This window comes from Daucus carota, chromosome 5 (assembly GCF_001625215.2).
Source record: "Daucus carota subsp. sativus chromosome 5, DH1 v3.0, whole genome shotgun sequence".
Lineage (NCBI taxonomy): Eukaryota > Viridiplantae > Streptophyta > Magnoliopsida > Apiales > Apiaceae > Daucus > Daucus carota.
Window position 1 is genome coordinate 33792068 of NC_030385.2, and position 22471 is coordinate 33814538.

The window sequence follows — 22471 nt, forward strand, 5'->3', positions numbered from 1 at the left end:
AAGATATCTTAGGATTCTACGACATCCTTAAGTAGAGCAAAGGTCCGTTCAGCTATTCTTCTGAACACCGCATTATCCATTAAAATGATACCGCGACAAAACCTTGTTTAGTTTGTGATTCTTGTCGAGTTACAATCATTTGATTTACAATGCCGACGAAAGCAGGATTACTTCGTGATATATGTACAATTTTTCTTGTGGAAATGCATCAATGTTTGCACCTACCGACTAATAATGATTTATAAAAGTCGCGCAAAAAGACAGATAACAAAAAAGACTGATGGTAATTTTATTAGCAAGTCTGTCAATAACAGAAAAAGATTGATGCATAGGTTTTTCATCTTGAACAGATGTTATGTTTACACAAGAGAAAAAACCTCCGACAACGGTGCTTCCTAGTGCAACTGAAAAGCACACTTTCGTCGGCCAGTGTCTAGATCATATAAACATAACACAATCACAGATGAATATTTATCGTGCTGGACAAGCAGGGGGGTTCATTATGCCGCTGACAGTTGGCTTGACGTTTTGACAAGCGGATTGAACAGGCAAGCTGTCTTGACTAGGAGCCCCTGCATATGAGAGATCAATGTCCACCAACTCGACACCTTCACACGGGAATGTACTACTGCAGTTGAGAGTGACTGCGACGTTTGTCAGAGAAGTACCCCTAATGTTCCTGAAGTGAATGTCGGAAAGCTTGACATTTGATCCCTGTTGCAGGTTCATTGAGTCATAGTTTTGGTCTATAATGATGGGGTTGTGAACACCGTTCATCACTAAATCATCAAAAATAATGCCAGAGGCGCTTAGCGAAGGTGACTGGCGATAGCTCTTGATCCTGGCTCCGTTTGTTGTATTTGTCAGTGTACAATTAGTGACAGTAACTCCTCTCAAATCGGTCTCATCTTGCCATTTGCCGAGGCTTCCAACACTTAACACAGAAACAATAGCATTTTTAAGTGACTAAAGGTATATAAAATACTCCATAAGAGTAGTGCTAGGTGTACAAAATTGGGTACATAAAATTTGTACATAATGATGCGGAAATTGATGTGGTGGATTTTAATCGGGGTTGTTGATGTAAATACAGACAACTCATTCCTACAAAATTATACGGTGCCTCAGGCATTACCTAAGTCCATGTCCGGGGCCGCATACAATTCTTGCGACGGTAACGTTGGTGTTCCCGGCACCAATAGAAACACAATCATCGCCGGTTCCAATTGTCGAATCCAGAACATTTACATTTTCTGAACGACTTACATGGACGCCATCGGTGTTTGGGCTATCTCCTGGTGCGGTGATCGTCACATTTTGAACCGTAACGTTGACACTTTGAAGCACCTTGATGTGGAAGCCTTTGCTGTTTACTGAGGCGAAGTTCTGCGCCACTGAGTTGTTTGAAGCGAAAAACACAAGCGACTAGCCACACAAAACATATCCACATAAATAATCTGAAATTTTTAACGAGATGATGAGAAATTGAAGTTAATTATTTCTTACATCAGGAAGCCGGACACCACCACCAAAGCTATCATCCTTGAGTTTCCATGTCGATGCACCTAGTCCGTCAAGAGTCCCGGGGCCAGTAACGATGACATTGTTCACGTGCTCAATGGTGATCCACTGATTTTGAGAGTACATGCTCACATCTTCACTCCCTAACATGGTTCCTTGAACCTCGAAGGTTATTGGCGCTGCTGTGCATGGTCCTGTGAATATAATTTCCCCTGTCTTAAAAGTTCCCGCCGGGACAACAACTCTTGCTGGTCCGTTTGAGTTGCATGCATCCTTCCATGCTTTTTGAAACGACTGCAAGCACGTAAATAATCACGATCACAATATTTATTGCAGGCAATTGTTAAAATAAATTTACTGATATGCAAGAAAATCTCATGAATATAACAATTATGCATGTTGTTGGCATTCATGTACCATTGAGCTATCGGATTTTCCATCAGGTTTTGCCCCGTAGTTGGTGATAACAAAAACAGCTTCGCCTCCTGGTGCAACAGGCGCACCAGCAAGGCCTAATTTTACCGGCAGGTGATCTTTAAAATGATGGAATGGTTTAGCTTCAACTACAATTGAAGAGATAGCTAGAGCTATCAACAATGTAGTTGTGAGCTTAAATTCCCTGGTTCGAGCCATCTTAGCCGCCTGCCTGGGCTAGGCGCAGTTATCTCCAGCAAGGGGCAAATTTCTTTTCTGTTGCACGTCATTGCAGAAGCCTTTTAAAGGGGATAATGAAGCTAATTAATTTGAGCAAGTAGCTTATCCATTAATTTAGGAAAATTAAGGTGTGGCTGTCATTGACAATTATTCGTTTCCGCTCAATTTAGCAAAATCATAATATGCACAAAACTATTTTGGCTGACATCCACATAACCTTAAGGTGGCAAGCTAAGACTCTTATATGGCTTAATATAAGAACCAGACTTTTTAGAGATGAGTGCATATTCTACAAAAACGCCTGAATTGAACCATTCGTTCGGTTCCCTTCAGTTCAGTAAAAGATGGTGAACTACTTAGTAAGGCGACAATAAAACTGAAACCGAAGGAAAGTGATACTATCCTAAATAAAATCAAAATCGAAACCGAAAAATTGAACCACTTGTTCAGTCCGTCCATTTCCGGTATGAAATATCCCACCCGAAAAGCTAATTCATGTTCAACATTCGGTGATTTCATATCTAGTACTGAAAAGCTTCAGATAAGGCTCTGATGGTTAGTAAAAGTTCTTGCAAGCTTATTTCGGAGCTTGAAATAATGATGCAAGCATAGGTCATGATTTACATGAATATGCTACCACTGAAATATGTTTATGGATTCATGCTCAACTTGAGTCCCTCTGCTTGTTTTGCACGAGATGAATGTCAGGATGCTAAACTCTTCATGATTTAGGGAACTCATTTAGTTTAGTATTGAACTTGACCATAAATTAACTAGACACAAGTCACGTTCGACTTTCGTGATGAGTTACCAGATCTCCAACTTTATGTGTATCATACTATCATGGCAAGATATCGAGCTTGTTTCGCGGCCCTGTAAGTTTGAGACTTAAATTTATTTTTTATTTTTAATTAAATTGAAAATAATCGAAAGTTTAATAAACGAAGAAAGTTGATAAGAGGTCCAGTAATATCCTTCTTGGACATCTTATAAAAGAGTTCCCCTTTTATGCACAAACGGGTGCAAGAAAAAACCGAAAATCGACCTCCTGCAAAAAAGAAGCAGGGCTTGAATGCAGCAAAACAGGCACATAGATATCGTATCTACTTCGACCCACCTGAAATATTCATTTGCTGTACCTCCTTTTCATGTTCAACGGTCAAACAACCTAGTTCCCCAACGGTAGCCTAATAGTAGCAAGCAGTACCAAACAATCATTCGTATCTTACATCTTTTACACTTTGAGTGCCGTATAAATTAAAAAGATGTTTTCTCGGTTTTAAGTCAGACGTTTAAAGCTGTTTCTGACTTTAAGCTGAAAAAATTTTCTGTACTCGGCGACTCCAAGTGCAAGTGATAGGAGATGAGCCAATTGTATTGCAGTAAAGAAAGACATATCATTTGCTTGGAATTTCTTGTTAAAACAACCAGATTCGACTGTTTTAGTCACAAAAGTCACAGTTACACAGCTCCATCCGATTCACACACAAACAGAATACACTAATACACAGCTAATAATCTATGCATTTCTCTGTATAACTAGATTCACAAGGCAATGTGTATGCATCACCTTGACAAATGCACCCCTAGGTTCTAAGCTCGAGCCTTTTTTTAACCCTTCTCTTGCCCCAACATTAATAACAATACTTCTAATGTTACAACTACTTGAGATGAAATAAATTATGTAAATGATCACTTTAAATAAACCAGCTTCTTTGAATTAGCTGAGAGGGCTCATACTAAAGTTGACCAAAAGAGTGAGCCAGATAAGCCAATGAGCCAACCAGGGGTGCATTGATATATGTTGCTGGTTCAGACTGGAAGTAATCCGACCGTTGGTCTGGGAACCTGTCTTTCCCATCTGGCCCACCTACCACTGCACCAATATGGATGTTTGGATTTGGTGACTGGGATTTCATCACACTGAAGCCTGCTGTGCACTGGATCTTTGATGGGTGTGAGGCAATGGACGGTAGAGATGATCCCCTGTGGTGAATTCTTTGAGGGTATCGTGGACCATAGCCTACCATATAAGACATCTTCAATGGATTGTCACCTAGCAGATAGTCCACCTGTTTGTACCATTGCTTTGTATTAGAATAAGTATTTCATATTCTGAATATTTACAAAAAACTTGGTAATAATCTGAATGGGGTCCAGGTCATGTGAGTTTTCAGGAATTTTAACATGGATTATAAATTCACAGTACTCAGTTTTCTAAGCCGCAGGCTGTCATCAGATGGTAACATGTGCCTAAAAACTTATAAGGAGTTTCTCATGGCTAAAATTTGAACTCTCGACATTTTGTTTGAACGAAAAAGCAATATATGAAATGTTCGTTATGCTACAATGCTAGCGATAAGCATTTGAATAAAGATTACCTGTTTTTTAGCAAGGGCTCGAAGCTTCCTGGGTGTGACAATGGATCCACCACAGTTAACTACCTTCTGAGAAGTGGTCAAGTACTTGGCATAGGTTACAAGGAGGAAAGATGTTGAAGTAACATACTGCATGTTACTATCATCCATTTTAAATAGAAGGCCACCTGTACATGTGTATCCAAGCATGCATATTATTAGCAACATTCCTCATCCATTAAACAAATCCATATGTATATGTACAACATATATGACAAATCTTGTTAATCCATCCAATTTTAAATATACACTATCTCTATTATAATGAGATTCGCAGAAAAAGAAAAATAATATATCGCGAGTTATTAACTTATCGAGGTTCAACTGTAGTATTATAGAGAATTGAAGGAAATGTACCTGGAGTATACTGGGACTGAGGAATCAGGGAACATATGAAATTATCTGATTGACCCTTGTAATCATGGAGTGACTGAACTTTCTGGACAAGAAATGCCTGATATTGTAATCAAATGTTAATTTCGACAATAATGGTTAAATATATGAAGGCCCAAAGAAACAATATTAGTACTGAGATAATTTGTTTTATTTTTTACCTTGGAGAGAAGAATTCTAGCTCCAACATGCTTGTTATCCCACCCAAATGTATTGTCACCTTCATCAGCTCCTAAAGTCAGTCCATTTTGTTGAATATAGTTCAGGTACATTGGGTTTTTCGTGGCTTTGTGCAACCAAGCAGCACCCCACAAAAGCTCATCCTGTAGATATCGATAACTCAAACAATGAATTCCCAGTATTGAAGAGTAACCATAAAATGTATTTGAAAGGAATGTTCTTCCAAGAAAATGTAGATTTTTTTTACCTGATATCCAGAGAAATCACAGTAAAAGGGGCAGACAAATTTTTTGAGTGTATTGCTGTAGGCACCTCTGTATTTGTTAGCAAATTCAAAAACCTGTGGCAAGTTTTAATGTCTGGTTAGTTATCTCAACAATATTATAAATTTTTCAGGTCAAAAACTTACAAATGTAGATGAAAATTACCCTGATAGCCCTTGTTGCAAGAAACTTAGAGTAAGTTCTGTCAGTTCTCCTAAAGACCAAAGAAGCAGCAGCAAGAGCTGCAGCAGTTTCAGCAGCTACTTCAGTACCAGGGTTATTTTTGTCAATCTTGACCACTGTTCTTGGAGTGTCCATGTCTTCTGGTCTTTCCCAACAAGCATGGTCTTTGTTTGCATCACCCACCTAAAATAACCCAAACACACACATCAGCGGAATGAGGACAAATTATTTGGTACTCCTTCCGTCCCACTTATTTTTATACGCGTGTTCAGAAAAAAAATTCTTAAAATTAAGTTATAGAATTACTATTTTATGGAAATATTAAAATATGTGCCGCGTTCCATCCATCAATGTATACAATTCAGGGAGGGGGCAGAGGGAGTACAATTTAACATACATGTAGAAATGGTTACCTGAACATAAATGGTATCTGGCTGGGCAGTGGCTTTGAGAAGGTAATCAGTAGACCACTTAATGGCTTCTCTAGCATTTTGTAGTTCACTTTTCATTAGCCCACCAAACTCAATCACACTCCATGACAACATAGTTGTAGTAAAGGCCATTGGAAAACCAAACTTCACATTATCCCCTGCATCATAGTATCCTCCTACTAAATCAACCTGCATTGTCAAAATTTCACAATTAAGCGGGTCTGGGGAGCGTAAAATGTACGTAGAGATAATATATTAAGATAATAATGGTACAGGCATTTGAAAACTTACATGCATAGCTGAGCCATCAGAGAGGCCAGAGTCTTTCCTCCATGTAACTCTTTGGTTGGAAGGAAGCTTTCCAGACCTTTGTCCTTCAAAGTAAAGAATAGATTTTGTGAGGGCATCTTTGTAATTATGTGAAGCAAAGTGCTTAGGGGCTTGGTGCCTAGGGTGGGCAGCAGCATTGGTGAGAAGAATGGAAAACAGGGCAACAAGAAGAAGAGAAGAGAAAGCCATTTTTCTTGGGTGTGGAAATATAGAAGTGGTTGCAGATTTAGCAGAGGGGTTTCAATGTATTTATATACCAAAAAGCTGCTACTGAACTTCCTGCTTTGTTAACATTTTAATTATTGTGCCCACTACCCATACCCATATGCTCTGAGTTTAATTTATTAGTGGTATTGTATATAAAAACTTTATATTTAAATTATAAATTTGATATGATTATTAAGTGGCTGGTTTTTTTAAAATGTTATGATGTTAAGAAAAAAGATTTATTATCAGAACTACTATATGAGTAAAGTACATTTTGTGTACTTACATTTTTAGCTTTCAATTTTTTATTTTTTTTTGTCTAACACATCACTCAATTCTTGAATATAAATATATATTTTGGGTTTATAATAAATTATGAAATGTTAGAATAACAGTGGAAATACCTTTTATAAGGATGATTCGTCATCCGTTATATTTTAACAATTTTAAGAGATATTGTTTATCATGTCCTAAATTATAATTTAAATTAGAGTTAATTACAAATTGCACCCCTTAGTTTCGCTTATTAGCAAGATGAGTTCAATAGTTTAACATTAGACACTACACGTCCTTTTATTTTGTTTGAAAAATCACTTTGCACCCTTTCCGTTAATTTTAACCGTTACCGTTAACTTTTGCAGGGGCATTTTGGGAAATTTTATTATATTTAATTAAAATCAGACCTTCATTTAAATGTTCTGACCATCTAAACGATATTTTTCAGAAAAACTTAAAGAACAAAAATTATAGAGAATAAAAAGATCTTTTTAGAACTATAAGGTTCAAAATTATCGTAATTATTGTTATAATTATTTTTAAAAAATCGAAAATTAGCAATCTTGTAAAAACGAACAATCGTTTTTAAATAATTATATAAATTTTGAACCTTATTGTTCTAAGAAGATCTTTTTATTCTCTACAACTTTCGCTCTTTAAGTTTTTCCGAAAAATATCGTTTAGATGGTCAGAAAATTTAAATAAAAATCTGATTTTTAATTAAATATAATAAATTTATCAAAATGCCCATGCAAAAGTTAACGGTAATGATTAGAATTAATAGAGAGAGGGTATTGCGCGGTTAAAAGTAAGAGGATGCAAAGTGTTTATTCCAAAACTATCAGGTGCAATGTGCAATAAGTTTAAACCAAATGTGTCACATGCAGTTAACTCTTTAAATTATTTGATGAAAGAAGCTAATCAAACAATGTCCTAATGTCTTATATGACAATCTCTTCAAGCCTTAAATTTCAAGATCTCTCTCTTTACACTATCTTATATTATATAATAAATTCTTATTACACACTCTCTCTCCCTATTTGTTATTATATTTTAATGATGAAAGAGAATTTTTAATAATAACACATTAAATGAATAATGTGTAAGGTGTATTGTTGAAATTGAATTTAATTAGTTAAATATATCCTAAATGAATAGGATATAGTATTTTAAATTATATTTGAGATTTGAACTAGAACCCAATTGAACTTGCTCTAATCATTACTCCCTCCGTTCCACTAGGTTCTTTACATTACTCTTTGACACGCATTTTTAGGTTCCTATAAAGTATACTTACATTATATATATCTTTTTGAAAAATTCTCAAAAAAAGTTTAACGTTTAAACTTTTATTCGAAAAAGATTTTTTTTTTAAAAATACGTTATAAAACTATACTTTATGAGAGTCTCAAAATGCGTGCAAACAGTGTACGTAAACATCCTGGCGGATTGTTCTGTTCACCACAAGATTGTTCTGTTCACCACAATGTATTGAAAAATCCGATTTATAACTAACAAAATTAAGGAAAAGAGTTCCACATTTTCAATATGGGATTACGATATAACAAAAAGAACCTATTTTCAAATAATCATGCACCCGTATTTTCATTCTCGATTCTAAATATCTAAAATAAAACAAATCACGGAAGACGATAGAAACAAGTGAAGATGCATGTATAGCCAAGCGTGATCGGCAGAGCATGCTCTGCAAAATCTTACTTTTGTGTTTACAAATTTGAAATAATAAACAACTCAAATTTCCCGATTTATCCATTGAGAAAAATAAAATAAAAAGGGATATACAACTCAAACTCTCAATTCTCAAAGTATTTGTCGATAGATATTCAAAGAGAAATAATATTTCCAAAAACAAATCTTTTATTTTCAAAGCTGAAAAAATATGAAAAGACGAAATTATCTCTCACGTCGTTTTTTCTTTTACTGTTATTGTGTATGCACGAGTCAGTTTTATGTTTTCATGTTTTATTTAGTCTGGATATTAAAAATCAACTCTATATATAACATTTCTCATATTCAAAATGACCAAGCCACCACCATGGTTCTGTCGATTTTTCTTTCAAATCGTACTAGGATGTTGTTCTTTGCTTGCAATTTCCAAGAAAATGTCTCTAATATCATTTTTAGATGACATGATCTTGACTTGCTATTTTATAATATAAAGTACAAGATCACATAACATTTGTCCTCTTTTCCTTCTTAAAACGATGATATTTCAAACTCTTAAACTATTGTGAATGTAACGTTTTACTCTTATAACATCATGTCGTGTTACGTTTTATCGTGTCACATAAAACGTAACATGGTTTAAATTTTTTCTTCCAAAAATCAAAATCTCATATTATCCGATGTTAATAAATAGTATTTTGAGTCATTTCTGTCAACTCTTTATTTTGGCCATTACTTGTGAGTTCTGTATTATTTTTTCATTCATATTTTTTGTTTGACAATTTTGATTTATACGCCTTACAAAATAAATATCTGTTCTAATATTTCTCGTGATGAGCAAGAGTCGTATTTCTCGTGATGAGCGAGAGTCGAATCGGTTGTCCCGAAAAAACAAAGAATAAATTCAGGACTCGAAGGACCCGAAAATTGAAAATTAATATTTAATATGATACATCATGCATTTGCTTCAGAAAAACTCAAAATATACAAAATTTTGACATCGATCATCTCATAAAATATGCGTTTCGCTCATACTCTGATCAAATCTTGATCCGGACAAGAACAAGAAGATTGACTCAAAGTAAAAAAGATATAAAATGAAGCGAGGACAGGAAAATGGAGCTCAAAAGGTCCAAGAAGATGGAAATGGCAGCAAGGTGTCGGCTAAAGGCAATGAAAATGAACATGGCTACATGGGGCTCGATGAGTTGAGTTGAGTTGATTGTTGAATGTGGATAATATTGAGTTTAATAAGTCGCAAAAGGACTAAATGAGGGCCATAATGCCATATGCTTGTGCATGTGCTGGAATCGGACACTTGTAAAACCATCACTAAATCCATCTCATTTCGCATAAGCGATCGTTCTTGATTTTATTAAACCCTTTTCCTACATAATTCCAATATATCCCATCCTATAAAATGTGCTATAGTATAGGTAAGATGTCTTATTCGTGATGGGTAAAATGATTTTTCTGAATTATATTATTTTTATTTGTCATCAAGGGAAAATGATACAGTATTAATCTTGCATCTAAATGTCTCTCTGCTCTTCCAACAATAAAATCATCCATTTAATCCACAACCCTTGCGATCTTAAAATCATAAGTTCCATAACATATACGTCCTTGTGTCTATAATGATTTTTGATAATTATGATGATCTAAAATTTAAAACTTGTAGAATCACAAAATTTTGACGATAATGATTGTCTTAAGTTGATAGAGAACTTTGCAAGACGTAGAACAGTACTAAACACAAAGAAGAACACATTTGACAATCAGAAGTTGGGTTTTTTAAAATTAAAATTGGGTTGCTTTTTTTCTAACTCGTTTTTGAAAAAAGCGGAAGTATTTATGAACTTGAAAATTGCGGAAGTTGATTTTCCATTTTCTTTTGTTATAAATTCTACTTCTTTGTAATCGTCTTCTTTAACAACACTATCAAACATATAAAAACACTTAAATATAATAAATTATATATCAACTATCAGTTACATCATCCAAACACACATTCTGATAAATTATAAATCATCGTAAATTTATCATTTATTATAATTTAAGTAATAAATAATTTATTTTAAATTCAGTCAAACTTCTAATAATCTATACTATATTATAATAAGCCAACATAGGTATAATTTGTATTCGTACAAAATTTTGGTTTGGTCATCTCTTTTGTAACTACAAGTCTGTCACATGTAAACTTCTCTTACTCTTATAATATTAAAGAGTTTTATACCGTTTAAATTACAAACACTTGAGATTTAGTACAAGATAAAAACTCCACCATTATTCTTTTAAATATAATTTATATACAATATTATAATAAATCGACATTGATATAATTTGTAGCCGTCCAAAATATATAATCAGTTGGTAAATATAATCGGGTTAAAATCCAATTCATCAATTCTAAAATACTATTAAGATGATGTTAAAATTTAAATTATAATTAATAAATTACGAATTTTATATCCGCCCGTGCTTCGCACGGATTAAAGGCTAGTAATTTAACAAACAAAAAAAGTGTAACATGACGGATCGGGCAGAGGCTCGCGAGTTTAAACATTCATTATTCGGAAATATAAAAAAATAGTAGCAAAATGAACATGTTATATACATGCAACCCTAAAAAAAATATAAGATCTTATATTTGAACATGTTGATATTATTTTTTTTCCGATAAGATATAGATTAAATTATACCTATTTGTAAGGTACAAGCGAATATTTAAATATCAGTAGTTATGTAACCATGTTGATAAAAACTTATTCGTATCGATGCGCTCCCATTGTTATGGAGTGGTAATGCTTCACGATTGGCCGATTGACTGCTTTATAACCATTTTAATAATACTTCTATTGACTGCTCTACTTGCCCATATTATGACATTGACCACTTCATAATCAGACTAATCCTTAAGAATTAGGGTGTAAACATTAGACTAATGGGGCGAGTCAGTAGGTTTTGGTCTAAATGCAGTAAGTTTGGTCAAAAAGTTAAGGAACCCGAAGCTAAATTACTGATAAGTATAATTTGATAACTTCGAGATGCTCGTTTATCCGATATGCGAGACTCGGAGTCGAACTAAGCTGTCCTAAAATTTGATTCATGCATAGTGAAATTTACCATCGGCCGAAGCCACTCATATCTCTTTCACACTAAAATGTGACAAGGTTACTAGCTATAATCATCTTTCGATTTGAATATACTCCCTCCGTCCCCTTTTACATGTCCCCGTTTGACTTTAGACTAGTCAAATTGACTATATTTTGACTGAAATTTTACATATATCATATAATTCAAAAAATAATAAAAATTATATCATTAGAAAGTATATTTAGTGTATTTTAATATGCAACTTTCAGATTTCGAATATAATGAAGAGATAATTTGTAATGTTTAGTCAAAATTTGGTTAATTTGACTGATCAAAAGTCAAATGGGGACATGTAAAAGGGGACGGAGGGAGTAATTTATTTATCTTTATTTATGTATTAATGCTAATAATGCTGTATTACAATACATAATATTAATATTAATTGAATTAATATTTGAATACAAAGTGAAATGAAAAAAACAAGGCACGAGGATAATGATCGGAAGAAATACAGTAGTATTACCCAGTTCAGACAACAGTAAAATTAAACAAATATTGTGAGGATAAGATCCAGGCTCCCATCATCTGCAATATCTACAAAAAGGTTGCAGTGCTTTGACTACTTATTGTGGTGCTTTATTGAATTATTGGCAAGGGTTAATTGATACTTTAATCTTCTTATACACTGGCATAAAACAGATTAAACGGTCAAAGTATGAAGATAATATTACAGTTAAAAAAAGTTTGGTTATAAAGTACTACTCGTAGTTGTGTTTGGTCGAGAGAAAACCTTAAAAAAGTTACATACACAATAAGGGTTTACAACAAACGAAATAGCAATAATACCACGTTACGATGATCTTTGATTATATTATAACATAGACCGAAAAATTAAGATGTTTTAGTTAAATTTAAATTAAATTTGTCTTTTTTGAAAAGAATTTATTTCGACAATGAAAAAGAGACCAAGAGGGTTTTTTTATATTGTTAATGTGGCAGTTTTGGTGAACTTAAAATAAGTGTTTCCTGCTTAAAATAAATAAGTGGAGTATAAGTTAAAAGCAATTTAAGACTTATAAAAGTGATAGAAGTGTTTGGTAAATAAGTAGAAGTCCAGAAACAAAAGCTAGCATTCTTAACTTTTTACAAGTGCTTCTTAACTTTTTACACAAACGGTACAAAATAAGTGTTTCTAACTTATAAGTCCAGAAGTCGGCTTTTAAGCTGTTGCCAAACAGTCCCAATATAATTCAAATTATTTTAATTCACAGAAACATAAATTAAAATTATTTATACTTCAGTGTTAAATTCGATTAATTAAGGGTTTAAGTTGAAACCAAATGCGATAACTCCAATTTGTGATCGATATATGCTTGAACCAACCCTATTTTAAAATATGACGACTGGCCAGTATTAACTACCTAATAATTTTTAAATGCTTATAAAAATTACACTCGTATACACTGAAAACAAATTAAAATTGAATTACTAAAATTCGAATTAATTAAAAGCGGGTCACTTATGCCCCACAAGCCACAATTAAATACAGATAGAATAGAATAATTGCAGGTGATTGGATATGAGGTGATTAAAAAGCCTGGGTCTTGTGTCAGAAAGAAAATGGACCAGACTAGGAGCATGTTTTGCCTGGAGCATTTTAAACTTTCTATATTTTCCCCTCACATGCTATCACATTCTCCATGCGCTGTGATTGCTTGCTTTCTCATTTGCTTTCAATTTAATACGATTATCAAACCTCTCCCGCGGCGACTACAAAATCAATGATAGGTTAGTTTGATGCCTCACTCATACTCCCGCCTCATTTTGTATCAGTAATACTGTATAACAATTCATGGATTTTGTATATATCTGATTTTAAGATTGCGTTCATTTAAATAGAGTAAAGTAACTAAATTTGTATTATAATTTGGAATGATTAAAAAATTAATTTTTATTATTTTAATCATTTCATCCAATATTTTTTGAACTAGAAATTTAATTTACATATTTTATAAGCAATGCTCATTCAACTTTTCATCATCTTTTCTTACGACTTTCATTATAAAAATTCAGGCTTATTCATATTTAATCAAAGGTATTCCATAATTCCTCATTTTTCCATAATTTGTTTTTAAATGTATCCATTTCATGCTCCCACATCTCATTTCATCTTCATCCGAGTGAATGCAACTTTCCGAACAATAGAGCACCACACAGTCATTCACGAGTGACAATTTTAGATTGCAAATCGGATTCATGTCATATTTATTACCTCTCTGTCCGAGCAGGTTCTTTACATTATTTTTTTAATACGTATTGTAAGGTATAGTTTCATGATATTTTTGTAATTTTTTTCTCCGAATAAAAATTTGAGCTTTAAATTTTTATTCAAAATAAATAAATTAAAAAACGTTATGAAATATATTTTATAAGAGTCTCAAAATTCGTGCAAATAGTGAACGTAAACTATCGGATAGACGGAGGGAGTATATCTATTTATGTCATTTAAAATCTCTGAATGAATATAAGTTTGCAAATATATTATTACATTCATTAAAATTTGTTAAAAAAGATATGTGAATTGCACACACATTAAGTTATTAGTGATTTTAAAAGTTTTAGCGGTATTTATTGATCTATGAGATTTTTATTCTAATATATATTTGAATACGGGCTAAAATTAAAAAACTGAGTAATTAAAAGTTACCGAGACTTTTGTTTCAAAAAAAAAAGTGTTACCGAGACTTAAGCCAATATTCATCTATATCGAATATGTTGATTTGGCATGCATTTGCTACCGGAAGGAAAGTTGGGTGATTTGGGGAGTACAACGTAAAGTGGGCTCATTGAAAAGCAAGTGGGCTAACTTGAAAAAATCAACAAAAAGGGGTAGGTAAAACATTTAGCAATTCTAAGTAGTTGGCGCATAAAAAGTTCTGCGGGCAAAAATATTTGGTTTGATACACCTGACCTCTTTTAAATAGACTTCAAGAAAATAATGGTACAAGCCGAATTTGAACTTGCGTCTTCGGGAACTTACTCCACAATCACCACTACAAAACTAATTTCGTACTGAAAATATAGTTGAGATATGTAAATACTGTAAAGGTGTCCCAGACCCCGGATATTATTCTTATTACTTGGTCTTGGCTGAACTACTGAACTGGGACTACAACAAGTGAAGTCAATACAAATGAGGCATTAACAATCAGCTCAAACCAAGAAAGAACGGAACACTAGTAGAATTTAGCCACTCTCCACCTTGTATAAAATTTCCAACGCTAAATTGGCTAGCCTCAGTTGCATTTGTGATGACTCTGTAACCAGGCCATGTCACTCTGCTACTTGTATTCGAACCCGGACCTCGGTTCGAATACTCCCCGTAGTACAGAGTAGACAATGCAAAATCCCCGTCCCATTCTAACCACCCCGCAGGCTCAATTAAATCACCTATGTTCGACCGAATAATAATTGTTCTGGAATTTAATTTCCAGGGACGTCCAATATACGATTTGAACGAAGATTGCACGGGAATTAAATCAACAGCGGCAGCAAGTTTCGAGTTGATGATTGAAATTCCAGTGTTCTGGTTAGGGTCTTCCCTTCCTTGTGCCGTGAAAATGTTTTTCTGATTCTCATTTGGTTTACGAGCATAGAGAGCGCAGTTCTGGAACACGACAGCCGCGTTGCCAAATATGAAATCGACGGTGCCATACACGTCACATTCGCGATAAAATTGTCGTAGGGAGTGGACGTAGAGGGTGTCTTGGTAGCCTACGAAGCTGCATTGGTAAAATGCTGAGAGATCTGATCCGCTTCGTAGCGCCACTGCTTGGTGTTTGCTTGGTCCAGCATAGTTTTCGAATGTGATTCCTTTGGCTATGAATCCATTTCCCACTACAGCTGCACGTTATCGCAAACAAAACAAGTCTGTCAGATTTTAACATGATCTAACAATAAGATTTTTCCAATATGTTTCAACTTTGTAACAAGTAAATCATAATTCAGGACTTTTTTTGAAGTTAATCACCTTATGAGGGGTCTTTTTAATATAATATTAAGACATTAAGCATAACGAAAAGTTCAGCCATCTTTGTGGAAAGGAGCCAAGGGTGGAGATACAAGCAAGCTGCCTTCTCAGATTTCAAGCATGTTTAATGTACACATTCATCTATGCATTATGCAGTCGCTAGAGAACAAATCTTGTATAGATTTGCACAGAAAATCTCAGACAAAAGAAGTATAAGGCCACCGGTCCACCTTCAAGTAGGCACTAGTTTAATGGGTTCGCACTGGGGTCTCCAGAACGTGTGCCTAAACCTACATACACACTACTACCCTGGGGCGGTCCTATCTACATTTTACACACGTGCAAGACATCGAAGAACCAGTCCATCTAAAATTATAAGGTGTTAAAGGAAAACTTAAATTAATCTTAGACTATATTTCAACAGCTCTTAATACCAGATTTGATTAGGGCTCTTTAAATTTCAGGAGGGCCTAGGGCTGTTATTCGGTCCGGGCGAGCCGAGTTTCGAGCCGGGCATAATTCGAGCCGAGTTTTATTTAGTCGAGCCGAGCCGGCTCGTTCAAGAAAACGAGCCTAAACCTTTGCCCGAACTCGACTCGTTTATTTTCACGAGTCGAGTCGAGCTGGCTCGTTTAGTTAAACGAGCCGAGTTTAACGAGTCGGGCGAGCCGGCTCGTTTAATTTAACACTAAATCGAGCCTAAAATGCTACCCGAATCCGACTCGTTAATTTTCACGAGTCGAGCCGAGCCAGCTCGTTTAACAAAACGAGCCAAAACCTCTGCCCGAACTCGAGCTCGATTAACTAAACGAGCCGAGCCGAGCCCATCAAAACGAGTTCGAGCCGGGCGAGCTCGCGAGCTGCCCGGATCGGATTACAGCACTAGGAGGGCCTATCCTGTGGATAGTTTGTTTAAATTTGCTGCGCGCGAGTTTATTGACTTGATTGATCGAAATGTATAGATGAGCTAATGTAGTTAACCGTGTGAACGTACATATCACCCTACCAAAAGCAGGACAATTATAACACTCCTGAAAGAGCCAGTTGTTATTGTTAGCGCAGAAGCAGGACCATGCATGCTTACCAAGATCCGTATCTCGATATCATCATCATCATCGTCTGCTCTACGTACTATCCCACCCTCGCTCGTTCACTCTACTTTGTAAAAGCTCAAACATCCCTTTCAAATTTACAAGTGGAATTCCAATCTACCCTCTTCACTGGAAAAAACAGGCCTGTGCCATGGCCAAGGGTCCATTTCTCAGGACTTAAAATGAATAGAACCTATTTTAAGCGACACGTTTATCTATAGTTAGTTTAAAAATTAAATAACTCATGAAACAGCTAAGGGAAAGCAAAGCCCGATCAAAACAGCAAGGTAAATATTTGATCCACTTGCTGCAATTAACTCAAAAAATGTAGTAATATATATTCACATAACGTAACAATGCATTATGTTGAATAAATTTAATAAGCTCAGGCCTCAGATCATAACAGATATGTTGCATATTGTTAGAATATAATATGATCTTAATAAACCGTTTACTAACAGATATTAGAAGAACTGGTCACTTAACTCGGACTCTATACATGTAAAACAACCGATAAACATGCTGTACTAGGTGAAATCAGAGATGAAGTAACTGACCAACCGTAGCAGATCGAAACGTGGTCCAGCCATCAACAACACTCCGATTACCCTTGACGAGTGTCTTCCCAATCCCATCTCCAACCAACATCAACATCGTCTTCTTACTCTCCACCTCAACATACTCATAATAAGCCCCTGCTTTCACATGTATCACAAACCTTTTAGTACTACGATCGGGGGCCGCGGCCACCGCCTCCCCGATCGTCGTAAAATTCCCACTCCCATCTTTCGCAACCACTAGATCATATTTAACCTCCGTAGTTGCATCCACCATCGCCTTATCCTCTCTCGAAAGCCACATCGGATGGCCTCCCTCCACTCTCCCATACCCCGGAAACACTTCGTTTCTCGAAGCTTCCTTGATCTTCGTCACCATCGCCAGTGAATTGCTGACATGGCGCGAGATTTCCGTTATCGAATCCTCGATGTAGCTACGAACATTCGAGTCACTATAAGCGAAACCGTCGAGACACGTGTACTGATTCGTCCACTACAAGAAAAGCGGTTATTTTCGACCGGTTATTTTCGACCGGCGGCTATTTTCGACCGTACACGGTCGAAAATAATTATTTCGACCGAACTCGGTCGAAAATACTTCCGGTCGAATTTAATTGGTCGAAAATAATTCCGGTCGAATTTAGTTGGTCGAAAATAGACATAAATTCGACCATTTTTTTAGTTGGTCGAAAAATTTGATGGCAAAATAAAGGGGGGAAAGTTCCCGCCCAAAAAATTTCAACTAATTTCGACTATTTTTGGTCGAAATTATTAATTTCGACCAAAAAAGGTCGAAATTAATAATTTCGACCAAATATGGTCGAATTTATTTTGGCCACAAAATTGAGGGGGAAAGTTCCCGCCCAAAAATTTTGAGCGGGAAAATTGCCGCCTAATTATGTTCAAAAAAATTTGAACTAATTTCGACCATTTCTGGTCGAAATTATTATACAAATTCTTGCATAGATCAACATAAAAATTAAAACAGACATGACCAGATTTTGACGGTCGAAAATAGCCGCTTTTCTTGTAGTGGTCATTGCGCCGCTGAGGAGCGTTTGCAAGTCGTAGTAGTGCTTGGAAGAAGATTTGTTGGAGGAGAGATCAGAGACGGCTGCGTTGAGTTCGGTGACGGTGTTGTTGAGTAGCTCAACGCAGTCTTGGAGTGCGCGCTTGTCGCGGGCGTCCAAGTGGGGGATTTTGCGACGGATGGTGGAGGAGTTGGAGGCGGTGGCCTTGACTTGGACGACGGTCTGGTTGACCGCGGCGGAGATGATCTGCGGCAGGGTTTTCTTGCGAAGGTTGGGGAATGTGGAGAGAGTTGAGACGCAAAGTTGAGAGTATAATGTGCCATCACAAGCTGCGCTAGCTGCTCGGATATGCAGAGATTGCGAGGATTCTAGGCTTTTAGTATCCGTCGGAAATGACCGTTTTTCTTGTAGTGTGACGAGATTTAGTGAGGAGAATGTGAGCAATAATGCGGCAATGGTAGTGAAATGCATGGCCATATTTGGGTAATAATGAGGTTAGGTGTTGAGCAAGGAAGTGATATAACTTATAAGTACTGGATTTGAACTTGTTGAGCCACTTGACAGCAGTGGGTGAATTGGTCAATTTTAAGCTGACATATGACAAACTCAGAAATCTTAAAGAAAAATAATAATAAGCGGTTAGGTATGAGATCTCGGACAAGATTAGATTTATATGGTTCACTGCAGCAGATTCGGCATATTGGTCCTCATCTTTCATAAGTTTAGGGTTAATTACTTGAATTAGCTGTTACCTTGTGAAAATTAATTTATATGAAGAGCGGTGTATAAATTAATGCTAGTGCCACTTAGCTAGAGTTCAAGGCCGGGCCTACATACTCACTCAGCACTGAGCTTTAGAGTTTCAAGTGGAGAAGAAGAGCAGCTTATGATCGTGGGTGTGTCTGTGCGCAAGCTTTCTTGTCGGTGTCGACTTGAGAGATGTTGAAATAGCAAGAATTAACACTCGAGGGTTTTACCGGTAAATCATAAATCTCCGTTTTGAGATGGAGGTCATAACTTTTTGACACGTAATAATAAGTTTTTCTTATCCCATACCTACTGTATAAACAAAGAGAGTAAAAACATTGTAACGTATGACCAATTCACCATCTAGTTTTGCGAAACTTAAATGCATGCATTGAATAGAAAACACCCTCAGACGCAGCGCTGTGAGGAGTTAATGGAATGATGGGAGGAGGATGGGAGAATGAATCCTGCAGGCATCATGCATATATCACAGATGATGCCTGATGATTTAAAATTATATATATCCCTGATTTTTGCACATCAGTTTGAATGTAAAACAACTTAAACTTAAAATTTGAAAAAACAATTTATTAAATATTGCTATCAACCTTAAATTCAATCCCGGGCTCAACAAAAAGCAAACAAGAATATTAAGGGTGAAAACTTATTACTCCCTCCGTTTCAATTTACATGTCTACTTTCAATAAAAAAAAAATTTCAAATTACTTGTCCACTTCGACTTTCAATGCAAAAATCATATTTCCAAAGTCAATTCTCCTTCACACATCTCTTATTTATATTTCCTAGATCAATCTCACTCCACATATTTTGATCATTTAATGCGATTAATTTATGAACATCTATTTTTTTTTAAACTGTGTGATTTTTTTAAAGTAAACATCTGATTTGAAACGGAGGGAGTAATTTTATACTCTATAAAATTGAGGTTTTGACGTTTTCTGAGACAAGACATTAAAACAAAACATCCCTAGAAAAACGGACAACAGAGAAGGATTAAGCAGCAAACACATGTTAGATGCGCAAAAAACAAACAAGTTAAAGCCCAACCAAAAAATTAACAAGACAAATAGAAATGTAGATGCGACCAGCACACACATCTACATCTAGTAATATTCCAGTTCCACCCTTAAAAAATTGAGGAGATCTAAGAGCAAGTCCAACAATGTCCTAGCAAATGCCCTATAAATATAATAAAATAATGTGTCCTAGTGATTTAGGACATCATCTTCATATATCAACTCCAACAACATGCCTCATTATTGTGCCTTATTATTAAAATATTAATATATTTAAATTGTTATTGGAGGGAAATGAAAAGGAGAGAAGAGAGAGATGTAGTGGAATGGTAGGAAACTATTTTTTTATTGAATAGGGCATGCATATTGGTGCCTCAAAAATAAGGCAATTGTTACATGTCCTAGTGTTTTAAGGCACCACTAGGACATTGTTGGAGCATTGATTTGCTTCACATGCCTTATATTTTGATTTAGGACATTAATATAGGGCACTCTTGGACTTGCTCTAAGTTACTGTATAATTATTTTTTTTCTGATTAATAAGAAATCTCTTTAATATTAAATTGCTCGTGTTTCATACTTGTGCTTGAGACAAAAGCTTGACTTTTATACTTTCGCAAGGAAAATCTGGCAGCGGATTATACTATACCAATGTGGTGCAAGTTGCAACCATACATGTGGGCACAGTACTTCGAAAAACAACCTTTAGGGTACAAGTTTTGCTCTGTCAGGACGACAAATTCAAAAGCTAACTCTACAATACACCGTATGAAATCAGAGTGGTTGATAAATAAAAAGAGCAGTGCTCCTAAAAGTTGAAACTGTTAGTTTGTTTTCGCTCCTATAATATAGTTTTATAAATTTGTTAAAATTTTTCCGGATAAAAATATAATATCTCAATCTAAGTTCGGATTAAAAAATTAAAATAAGTTATAAGACTATATTTTGTATATACGTATCAAATTATGAAGAATTATATTTAAAAATTAGAGGACGGAGAGAAATTATACTTTTTAAACTAATGGATTCGTTATTATTTGTCGAGATAACTAAAAGATATATTTCAGGAACATTCGCATATGTCGCATTAAAAAAGACACTAACTTGTCAAAATTTTATTAGCTAAACAGCCTGAGTAATAGCTACATCAGTCTTGCATGTATCAGAATTTTACATCCGAAAGTTTTGGAAACGATCAGACATTTTGGTTTAAAAAATATATTGAAGTATCGGGCAAAGCTTGTAAACTCAGAAGAAAATAGGCGAGAGAGAGCCCGTTTGTAATTCAAATGATCCATCAATAGAAGAAATGGAAGAGATTGTGGACAATTGTATAATCGAACGTTTAAATTGCTTCGGGCCATGGTTTGGCCCAAATGGTCCAAGCAGATCATGGCCCAAATTGTCCTAGCAGATTCGCTGTTTAAAGATCAACACGGCAGGCCTTTCTTATATTGTCTAAACAAAAATGACCACTGCAGCAAAGTTTACAAAAATGTGAAGGACATGTGGATCAGGGTTATATAAATTTATCGTGAATAAATAAGATTATTCTTAACTCTAAAATTGTCCAGGGTGTGAATGAGTCTAGGTGTGAACGAGCTTGATTCGATCGTTCTTTTTAGCTTGAATAATAATATTGTCAATTAAGAAATTCAAATCAAGTCGAATATCATTAGTGTTTCATTTGAGCTTGATAATCCAATTAAGCTTGGTTCGAATTATTATTGTGTTATATAGTTTGAATAATAATATTGTCAATTAAAAAACTCAAATCGAATCGAATAACATTAATGTTCGACTCGAATTTGACTCATAATCAAGTTGACCTCAATTCGAATGATTAAATTCGAACTTAAATCACTAAAATATAACATGTATAAGTTATTAATTTGTTTTAGAGTTAATTACACTTTGTAACCCCTAGGTTTGCTCAAAACGCAGTTTAGTACTTGAACTATAAAATGTGACAATATGCACCCTAAACTTAACATTCCCGTGCAAGTTATAACCCTTGGTCACTATTCCGTCCAAATCTGCCGTTAACTTTAACTGTTTGAGAGGTAACCGTGTGTATATTAGTTTCCAACAGCTACTTTACCCCATGTGACCCCTCAAAAATTATGTATTATATTTTGAAATTATTTTTAAACACACACAACGATGTAAAAAAAATTAAAATAACTTTTAAACTATGTATCTAGATTTAGAATCTGAAAATTTATTTATTTTACATAAACGATGTAACTTATTTAAAATTTTAAAATAAATACATATTTTAAAAATTAATTTAAATTTTTTTATATCGTTGTGTGTGTTCAGAAATAATTTCAAAATA

The 22471-nt window shown here is 35.0% G+C and overlaps 3 protein-coding genes across 3 annotated transcripts; all 3 read right to left on the bottom strand.

The window, feature by feature from the left end:
* Nucleotides 1-266: 266 nt before the first annotated feature.
* Nucleotides 267-2223, bottom strand: LOC108222542 (exopolygalacturonase-like). The gene is made up of 4 exons (XM_017396455.2): nt 1939-2223; nt 1507-1815; nt 1136-1425; nt 267-934 (listed from the first exon to the last, which is right to left on the bottom strand). The coding sequence occupies exons 1-4, from the start codon at nt 2152-2154 to the stop codon at nt 472-474; spliced, it is 1278 nt and encodes a 425-aa protein (XP_017251944.1). The 5' UTR covers nt 2155-2223; the 3' UTR covers nt 267-471.
* Nucleotides 2224-3575: 1352 nt separating this feature from the next.
* On the bottom strand, nt 3576-6614 carry LOC108220354 (endoglucanase 17-like). The gene is made up of 8 exons (XM_017394095.1): nt 6334-6614; nt 6025-6231; nt 5594-5794; nt 5413-5505; nt 5147-5308; nt 4950-5046; nt 4557-4720; nt 3576-4247 (listed from the first exon to the last, which is right to left on the bottom strand). Exons 1-8 carry the CDS (start codon nt 6559-6561, stop codon nt 3915-3917), a joined length of 1485 nt encoding a protein of 494 aa, XP_017249584.1. The 5' UTR covers nt 6562-6614; the 3' UTR covers nt 3576-3914.
* Nucleotides 6615-14718: 8104 nt separating this feature from the next.
* Nucleotides 14719-18922, bottom strand: LOC108222117 (pectinesterase). Its single transcript, XM_017396021.2, has 3 exons — nt 18357-18922; nt 17319-17809; nt 14719-15543 (listed from the first exon to the last, which is right to left on the bottom strand). The coding sequence occupies exons 1-3, from the start codon at nt 18824-18826 to the stop codon at nt 14849-14851; spliced, it is 1656 nt and encodes a 551-aa protein (XP_017251510.1). The 5' UTR covers nt 18827-18922; the 3' UTR covers nt 14719-14848.
* Between the last annotated feature and the right edge of the window lie 3549 nt (nt 18923-22471).